The sequence below is a fragment of the Arachis ipaensis genome, chromosome B1 (assembly GCF_059453495.1).
Source record: "Arachis ipaensis isolate K30076 ecotype BB chromosome B1, ASM5945349v1, whole genome shotgun sequence".
In the NCBI taxonomy this organism is placed as follows: domain Eukaryota; kingdom Viridiplantae; phylum Streptophyta; class Magnoliopsida; order Fabales; family Fabaceae; genus Arachis; species Arachis ipaensis.
This window is the reverse complement of record NC_142436.1, coordinates 1,119,588-1,130,478: the sequence shown is the minus strand read 5'-3', so window position 1 is coordinate 1,130,478 and position 10,891 is coordinate 1,119,588. Positions and strand designations below refer to the sequence as shown.

At 24.1% G+C, this 10,891-nt stretch overlaps 1 protein-coding gene across 1 annotated transcript; it reads left to right on the top strand.

Moving 5' to 3' along the window:
• The first annotated feature begins 3,869 nt into the window (after positions 1-3,869).
• LOC107643863 (protein STRICTOSIDINE SYNTHASE-LIKE 10) lies at positions 3,870-10,864 on the top strand. The gene is made up of 3 exons (XM_088500761.1): positions 3,870-4,243; positions 8,738-9,007; positions 9,768-10,864. Exons 1-3 carry the CDS (start codon positions 3,870-3,872, stop codon positions 10,363-10,365), a joined length of 1,242 nt encoding a protein of 413 aa, XP_088356887.1. The 3' UTR covers positions 10,366-10,864.
• The last annotated feature ends 27 nt before the right edge of the window (positions 10,865-10,891 follow it).

Below are 10,891 nucleotides of genomic sequence, written 5' to 3'. Positions count from 1 at the left end.
ATTATAAATATTATATTATATAAAATAACTTTAGATATTATTTTCTATCACTGCCCTATAAATTAATTGCATCCTTGGAAGAACTAAGAAATTTGTGGTTATCTTTTATGGAGTAGAAGATGATGAGAGTGATGACAAGTAGACATATTATTGTAGGTCATGGTAAGGTAATTTTGGTAGCTAGGTCAAATAATTATTAGAAAGGACGTGTGGTGTTAAAATTTAAAAAAATATTATTCATATACTAAAATATTTTTAATATTTTATGAAAAATATGATTATTATTAATTAATTATGTATTTAAATTATTTTTTAATTAACAAAATAAAATAAATTGTTTGATTGTTAAAAATAATGATGTAAAAATAATATTTATTATAAAAAATATAGATGTAATGTGGTTGAAAATTAAAATAACCTAAAAAATTTATAAAAATCACAAATAACCATCCAACTTTTTAAAGAACTGAAAATTCTGCATTCATTAAGTGTTTATATTTAAATCGAATCCAATAAAATAACTATCCGATTATTCATTAAAATAATCATCTACACCAACAATAACCATCTGATTTTGTATTGAACTGTGTCGGGGGCCGCAGCGGGGGTAGCACGGTCGGCGTGGAGGGGGTGGGGGATTGCAATGGCGCAGGTGAGACTATGGCAGCAAGAGAAAGATCGAAAATTGGGAGGTTATGATGAGATTAGAGTAACCGTACGTAGTGTGAATAGATTTAATTACTAATCTTAATTTTTCAAATTTTAACGTCTGAAAATTTGATTTTCAATTATAATTTTATCTTTTTTTTTTAATTTATTGTTCACATTGTTAACAATTATTATTGTTTTTCTATATTTTTTCTTATATTGGCTCGTTTGAAAAGTTTCAAAAGTTACTGTTTTAAGCTTTTGATATATGAAGAATAATAGTATTAATGTTTAATGCAATTTTCAACATTAAATTGTAACTTTCTAGTCACCAAAAAAAATTGTAACTTTCTAAAAGATTATTTAAGTGTTTATGAAAAAGTTAAAAAAATGATTTTTTTTCATAATAAATTTTTTTTATCATATTTCTTTTAAAATAAGCATTTTTAGAATTAAAAAATCAAATATAAAATAACTTATTTAATATTTATAAGTTACTTTTAACATAAATATTTATTATTTAAATTATTTAAAAAAAACTTAATTAAACTATTATGAACCTAATATATCTCCTTGTACCATTATTGGTTACCTAGTACTTAATACATATGTTGATAAGGATGATGATATTAGTGGTGGTGGTTGAGAAGAAGAGACATGGTAGTTATGGTGGCTAGAAAGGTGACCATAGTGGCAGTGGGGTGACGACCATAACAGTGTGATGGTGTACCACCATTGGTGTTACTAAATTGAGGAGATGAAAAAAGAATGATAGGAAAAAGAAATAGATAGTTAATAATTTCATGCATTTGAATAGTAATAATATAATTGAAATATTTTTAAAATTAATAAAATTACGTGGTCAAATAATTTTTTCTACTAAGTTCTAATCAAGTTAGATATGCGCGTTTCTTTTCTTGAATGTCATCGTCGTCTTCTTTTTTTCAATAATGTCGTTGTCGTTGTCATCTTTTTCAATTTCTTCTTCTTCTTCTTTCTTTTTCCTCCTCGTCCTCTTTTATTATCATCATTATCGATATTGTTATTTTAATCTTCTTCTTTTCTTATATATGTTAAAAAAATTAGAACACATAAATTTTGATGCACAACACAAAAGTTTTTGTGCATAACAAAAATTTTTAAAAGGCCATATACCAGAACATTGACATCCAACCAACAAAATACACATAGCACAAAAAATTTGATACAAAATATAAAAAATTTGGTGCACAACACAAAAATTTTAATGTATAATATAAAATTTTTATTTTGTTTAGTTTGAATCAATTTGAATAAAATTGGTTACAAAAATATTTATATATAATATATTTTTTTAAATATTACAAATTTAAGATAAATAAAACGTTGGGGATAGTTTTTAAATTTCTAGCTAATGTTAGAGATTGAGGAGATGAGAACAAGCATATTTTTACTCAAAACAACAAAAAATCTAGCATATTTCTAAAGGTCATTTAACACACATTTTAACAATAATACATCAAATTAAATTTATTTTATATATAGTAGAAAAAATTTATCTTAAAAAATTAAGAATAATTAAGTTATATTTTTTTTAAGGTTTTAACATTTTGAATGGGTTTAATGACCTAAAACGATCCAATCCAATTTCAATTGAATTAAATGGGTATATGTCAATAAATGACCATCTTTATATTCGACTAAATCAGACTTATTTATTACATATACACTTATCTATAAATATTACAAGTTATTTTTAAAATTTAAAAAAATAAAATTGAATACTATAATTACTAAACGGTAGTGCTATATAATTTATTTTGATAATTAAATTTAATTAAATTAATCTAATAATTTATTGACACAATAAAAATCAACTAAGAAAAAAAAGAAAATGATATTCATAGCTCCTTTCATCTCATAATAACATTCTAGTTTGTAATAAATATATGGAAAATGATATTGGGTCATAGGTAGTTCAATTCGGTATCAGCAGCCTCCAATTATTAGTGGATGTATTTAATTTGTTCAAATACTTTTCAAAGCTAATTAGGAGGTAGTTTAATCAAGCAACAAACTCACACTTTAATTTCTCATTGTTAATAAATTAATCAACATTCTTTTAAACAAAAATATATTAAAAAATGAATTTAACTAAATAATTAACATTTTCAGTCATTATTATTAGATAATTTTTTAAATTACTTTTCAATATTAAATTCTAATCCTAAATTCTAAATTTTCTAAAAAAATTATAATTTTATAATAAAAAATTAATTAATATTAGCTAACTAAAAATTGATTTTCTTTATTTATTATTAAAAAAATAAAATACCATATGTAATAATATCAAATCATCAACAATAATTTAAAGACTTTAATTAATATATGGCTATATGATGAGTATACATCACTGCCACTTTTTATGAGTTGGAGCAATAATAACCAAAATTAAACAAACATGTGTTAACAATAAGTTTAATTTTCCACACTTATTATTACATTTTAATTTAAAAATTGGAAAATATTGTTGAAACTACCAACTAATCATACTTAATGCTAGTTTTAGCCATTTGAAAAGTCTCCAATGACAACTATAATATTAAGAGAGAAGTCATTTTTTTTTAACTTCTCTATAAACTTCTAAATAGCTTCTTAGAAAATCGTAATTTGGTTTTGAAAATTACACTAGACATTAATACTAATACTTTTCATAAGTCAAAAGCTTAATTAAAAAAGTTACTTTTAAAGCTTTTCAAACGGGCTCTTAGGTAGCGTTTGGTGGAGAGACAGAGACAGAAAGACTGAGACTGAGAGACAGAGACTAAGAGACAGAGATTGAAATAAATCTCAGTATTCTGTTTGGTGCAAAATAGGAGACAGAAATTGAAACAAGAATGAAACTATAATTTAATTTGTATAAAGGGTAAAATTGAAATTAATTAATTGAAATGAGGATATTTTAGGTATAAAATGTTATTAAAGTTTCAGTATCTATCTCTAAAAATTTTAGTCCCATGTGTCCCTACTTTTTGGAGATACTGAAATACTGAAATTTTAGTACCAGTCTCTGAGCCAACAAACATAATACTGAATCTCAGTCTTTCATTTTCTGTCTCAATACCTCAAAACAAACACTATCTTAATGCCGATTTTAGTCATTTGAAAAGTCTTCAATGACAAGTATATATATATATATATATATATATATATATATATATATATATATATATATATAGTGCATGCATGAAGCTATGCTCATTATTACAAACCATATATACCATAATATATATAACAAACATTTTTCTTCTTTGTATCAAGAAAAAATAAAAATGAAGAAACTACTCCTCCTCCTCCTTAAAGTTACAATAATTGTTGTGTTGATGAATAATTTGGCATCAATAGGAGTGATGGGTTATGGACCAGTGTTGATAAGAGGGGGAGTGAGAGATTCTTGTTCACAAATTGAGCTGCCTAAAACAGTTCATGGTCCTGAGAGCATAGCATTTGATTGCCATGGCAAAGGACCTTATGTTGGTGTTTCTGATGGAAGAATCCTCAAATGGCACCAACAACATAGATCTTGGACTCAGTTCGCGGTTACCTCCGCAACAAGGTAGGCATCTTCGTCGTTGTTTTTTTATGTTATTGTCATGAAATCGTTTCTGTTAAAAATTTAAGCCGTTAAAAAGAGGTATATTGATGGTTATATTTTTTTATATGCCTTTTTACGTAAAAAAGTTTTTTTTTTTTTTGAATTTATGTCAGTTTTTATATAGATATTCTCCTCCTTAAAGTTTTATGATTTTTTTTAACATTATTTATACTTTTATATAAGGAGGATTTGGTAAGCTTTCTGGTGATTTCTTTCATATATTTGGTCTCTCATGTGGTTGAATTTAGTTTCTTCAAAAAATGAATGACTTTTTGAATTCTTTAATCATTAAGTTTTTTTTTTTTTGTGTTTATTATGTTTTGTAAAATAATAAATAAAAATACAACTTGACGGATATAAAATAATGCTAGATAAAGTGTTAGTTTGAATATGGAAAAGTTTCCAGAAACAAAAATTTTTAGCTAAAAAATGTGAAAACTTATTATTTTTTCCTTTATTTAATGTATTTTATAATAAATAAATACTAAATAAAATAAATTTAGATTTTTTTTTCTTTAATATTACCGTTTGAATATAAGACTCATCAAATTAAACCTAATTGAACTAAAGTTATATTTAAGGGTAAATGAAATTAAAGTATATAAATATTATATTGTATGATATACAAGTAATATATTTCTCAAATAATGACACACACCAATGCATCACTAGTTTTGTATGCAGTGTATGTTGTATTTTAGTTATGAATTTGGATCCATTAAAATGTTAATAATTAATGTTATGAAGTGGAGAGTTAGGCTCCATTTGGTCTATGTTCCAGGATAGAGACATAGAAATAGTGGAAAATAAAAACATGGAAGTTGTGCCTCAATATGTTGTTTAATTTGGCTATTGTGTGTATAATTTAAAACGAGTTTATATTTTAATTAAAAGTACATAAAATAAATGAGAATATAAAGAAGGAAACATGGTTTAATAATCAGTCAAGCCTAGCCTTTTAATCTGTTTCCAATCCTTAATTTCCATGATAGAAGATAATTCACACATATATATTGATGCATTTTTAGTGGAAAATAGTTTTACATGTGTAATTAATTATGTAACAATATATTAATAAAAATAATTATTTTTTATATTTATTGTGTAAATAATTATTTAAACAGATATAATTGTACGACTGTATGTGTAAATATTTTACATCGTTAATATATCAAAACTAATATATATAAATTTAATTTTAATGTATTTTTGTGTAAAATAGTTTTACACGTATAACTAATTACGTAACGATACATTAATAAAAATAACTATCTTTTACATTTATTATGTAAATAGTTATCTAACAAAATAGATGTAATTGCACGACTGTATAAAATATTTTATATCGTTAATATATATATATATATAGACTGCCCCATTTAATTTGTTAAACATCTTTTCTCCTTTTAATGTTTGTATATGTCCTAGATTTTTGTTGGACAAAAACTAATTATACAGCTATATATATCAACCTTTAAATTAGTTGATGGGACCCTGAAAGCTATTGGTCAAAAGATAAATAATTTCTAATTATTTTATCATCATTTAACGCACCTTTGTACGTACCATACTAATATTGAGAAGTCATGTCGTTCACTAAACATGTATTTAAGATTTTGTAAAAAAAAAAAAATATAGGGTACTAATATATTATCTGTCAATTTATTAATAATAATAATTAATTATTATATTTTAAACACATGTATAAAGAGATATATCTAAAAAATACATCTATAAAGACACTTCTATTAGATATAGCTATAAAAAATATTTTTATTAGACACATCCACAAAGTCACTTCATTAAATACCGTTATAAATCTGTGTTAACAGAAGTTGACAAAAATGCTGTTGGTAACGTAGCGAAATTAAAAAAAAAAAGGTAAAAACAATAAGACTGCATGTATGTGTTTTATTAATATTTCTTTCTGCTCTCACTTTTAGTATTTTAATTTTTTTTTTACTTAAATTCTAAAAACATAAAACATTAAAAATAAAAAAATAAAATAAAAACACATATAATTATATAAATCAAATGTATGCTAATTTTTTTTCTTTCACTATATATTTCAATTTTTCTTAAAATCCTCACAGCTGAAAATACTAAAAATAAAAATATAAATCAAACATACTTAGGTTTATTATTATTATTATTATTATTATTATTATTATTATTATTGGGTTGCTAATAATGTTGAATATAATTGACCCCCACAACAATGAACAAGGGATTTCCCCAACAAGGAAATAAAGATGGATATGATGTTTTACCAAAAAAAAAAAAAAAAGATGGATATGATGGGTTACCATTAACGTCAGCATTTATAGAGTTGGTTGGTTATCACAAAATAGAAGTATACATCAAATCATTTAATTTAATTCACATTGCTGGAACTTTCTTAATTAAGAATTGTTCGATAATGAAATTTTGTGAGCTATATATGTTTAGTGAACAAACTTAATTATTCGATAATGAAATTTTTTTATGTTTGTGTTGGTTGACTTGATTCCACTTGGATTTTATCTAATGGTAGATGGTATTAGGTTTGTATCAAGAAAAAGATATATAATGTTCATCTAACTAAAATATTTATTATTCTTAACATATTGATCTTTTAAGAAAAATCAAATTTTTAATTAATTTAACAAATCATTATTCTTATTATATTATATATATACATATATTTTTGCTCTTTTTCTAACTCTTACCTATATATATTTAATTGAGGATATATATAATTGAAAAAAATTATGATATCTATAAATAATAAATAAGTGCTGACTTTTTATCTAAAAAATATATAAATCTTTGATTAATTAAAAATATAAAAATGTCTCTCACTTTTTGAAACGCAAAATATTTAAGTTATTCCGAAGAATCGATTTGTCCTTATATAGTTTTGACAAAGAAACTTAAATAATCTAATATTTTGGAAGGTTAGAAGCATTTTTGTATTTTTAATGAGTTAAAAGTTTATGTATTTTTGAATTAAAAAGTTAAGGACCTATTTATTTTTGGTGAATTCTACTTAACTCTCTTTTAAATAAAGGATAAATTACCATCTATGACATATCTAATAATTATTAGATAAAATGAATTATTTCATGCTGGTTAACATTAACTCTTAATTTAACTTGAGTTTTGACAACTAATTATACTAATTAAATATAGTAATTTTTTTTGTAAATTATAAGAGTTACAAAAAAATCTTATTTTATAATTTTTTATTTTTTTATACCACATATATATTAATTAGATTTAACGATACAAAAAAAAAAAAAACTAAAAAGAAAAATCAAAAGGTCAAATTACAAATTTAAAATAACAAAAAAATAGATAAAGTGTTAATTGAGTAAGAATGAATTTCATAGTTATTAATAGAGTTGATATAAAAATTATGTGATTTTGTAAATATGAAGTTCAGATAGTTTACTATAATTAATTAGTTTGGTTGTTAAAATTTATGTCAAATTAAAAATTAATATTAATTATCTTGATGATATAATTTATTTTATCTAATAACTATTAAATTTATGATAGAGAATAATTTACTCTTTCATTTAAAAGAGGATTAGGTAGAATTTTTTTTTTATTTGGCTAGATAGTTATTTGAGAAAAAAATTAGAGCAGATAATTTTTTTTTTTTTAAAGAGATAGACAATAAAATTGTAGCAATATACATGTACAATTCACAGGCCCCTGGCCCTAGTATTCAGTATCCCATCTAGCTATGATTTATTATTTTTGTCCGTTTTCTCTGTAACTATGTTGTAGCTAGGATCCTCAAATAATTAAGTCTACTTTTATTGCAAAATATTAAAAGATTAATAAAAGAAGTGTGGGACATCTGAAATGTAAAATTAGGTGATAGGTCAAATTAATTTCGAGTTTTCAACTGTACAATCTTTCATTGAATTTGAATGTCCCAAATCTAGGAAAGGAAAATTTTGAAGTGTGCCGTCGTACCGGTATTTCAGTGATTTTTAACCGTTAATCTTAATTATAAAAAATTATATATAATATATATAATTAAGATCAACAGTTAAAAATCACTGATATACCGATATGACGGTACACTTAAAAATCTTCCTATAAAAAAAAACATTGCCATTTATAATTGCTTTGCCTCCATATGACAAGGTTGTCCACTTATTATTAGTAGTCATATTATATATAATTATAAAACCCAAAATAAATATTAAGGACCAACATTTTATTTTTATATTATTAGAAATTAGAACGTAAGATTTAAAATTTAATTTTTAAAATTAAAAAGATATATTTGTTAACTAAATATTAATAACAAATAATATATTTTATTAATCATGTAGTATTGTTCAAAATTGATAATCAAACCCAATGAACGACTGGGATTAACTTTTAATTTAGTAGTTATGTTTAATGGCGGTTAATCCGCCACAAATTATTAAGTTATAATGGTTCATGATTGTGTAGGGACAAAAAACTATGTGATGGGTTGACAAATACAACCTTGGAACCGTTGTGTGGAAGGCCCTTAGGACTCAAATTCAACACTGTAACTTGTGATCTGTACATCGCCGACGCCTACTTTGGACTCGTGGTGGTCGGAGCTGCCGGCGGCGTGGCGAAACAGTTGGTCCATTCTGCGGATAAAGTTCCATTGAAATTTACAAATGCTTTGGATATTAACACTCAAACTGGTGAAGTGTACTTCACAGATAGCAGCAGTATATATCAAAGAAGGTAATTATATTATCCTAAATATATGATTATATTTTGCATTGCCTAACATAATATTGTTTTATTCCTTTTTATTATTAATTAAGTAGAGTATCAATAAACATATTGTTATAAATTAAATAATAATAATAATGATAATAATAATACATGTAAAGTTGGTAAATATGATAAGTATCTTTTCATTATATAGCCTTTTAATTATATAGTTTTCTCATTCCATTTCTATGTTGGTCTCAAGTAAAAACATTTATAAAAATATTGTAAAATTTTAAATTGTGTACACTACATTAATTTAAACAGGTAGCAATGGTATTTTGGCGACAGTTTTTATAACCGCCGCTAAATGGAATAGTTATACTATCATATAGATTTTGTATCAATATTCAATAATAAATTAGTAATTAATGTTACTGATAAATATATGTATCCTCTTCACAGTTGTAGCTCATCTTCTTAATGAATTAATTAACGAGAATTATTACATGTCTATTAAATATTATTAGTTTTTGTCAAACATTTAATCAGTAATAATTTGTATTTATATTTACAGTTATTTTATACACAATAAATATATAATTTGTACACATAAATTAAATATAATTTGCTCCTATATTTTTTAAAATTTGTACATAAATTAATAAAATTTATTTGTTAAAGACAATTTAATATTTATACTAGTCAAATAATAATAAAAAATATTAAAATTTGCTGACCCAAAAATTTTTCTTAATTAATTCCTTTTTTTTTCTTTTTTATTTTAAAGGTCATATTTGCCAATAATACTGACGGATGATTCAACTGGAAGATTGTTAAAATATGATCCAAGAACAAAACAAGTTCATGTTGTGCTCAATGGCTTAGCATTCCCCAATGGTGTTGCCCTAAGCAAAGACAACTCTTTCCTTCTCTTAGCTGTTTCAGACACATTCAAGATCTTGAAGATTCACATTAATAATAATAATAATAATATTAATAATAAAAATAATAAGAATAACCCTAATAATATCAATAACAACAACTACTACTATGTACAACATTTTGCAACGCTTCCACGTTACTCTGATAATATTAAGAGGAATGAGAAAGGTGAGTTTTGGGTGGCACTTAATAGTGGAAGGGGAAAGATTCAAGGGTTAGTGAAAGATCATGAAAATATTATTGGAAAAAATGTAGTTGATCCATTATCAGAAGATCCTGTGGGGATTAAATTTGATGAAGAGGGAAATCTTATTGAGGTCATTGATGGAGGGTTTGGTGACCAACTTGATTCTGTTAGTGAAGTCGAAGAATTTGGTGGAAGATTGTGGTTGGGTTCTAATGTGCAACCTTATGTCGGAGTCATAAACCCTACGCCGCTTTGACCGTGTTTGACGTGGTCGGAGAAAAATATAAATACTAATTATATGGGTGAATTTGGTTTGCGTTTTTATTTTTTATTTTTATTTTTAGAATTTTCTGTTAATCAAAATTTTGTGAAAGAAAAAGAAAAAATAGGAGGTGAAAATAGAAAATTTAATTTTATTGTTTTTATTATTGTTTTTATTTTTCTTGTTAAATTCTGATAACAGAAAATACTAAAAGTAAAAACTGAAAATAAAAACACAAACCAAACACACTCTGATATTTCGTAAAAGAACAAGAAAATATGAAGATAATGTCTTGTAGAAATGTGTAGGTTTTTTTTTTTTCTATGTATAAATTTGTTTTCTCCATTGAATTTCATGTATTTTGTTTGAAGTAGTTTTGTTGGAAAATTCTACTTCTTTAATTTGTAAGCTGGAGACTGCAATGGTCCACTTTGTAATTTTCTTATTAAATGTAGTTCTATCTTTGTTGTAAAAAAAATATTGTTTTGTACCATATTTAGTTTCAGATATACTTTTGTGT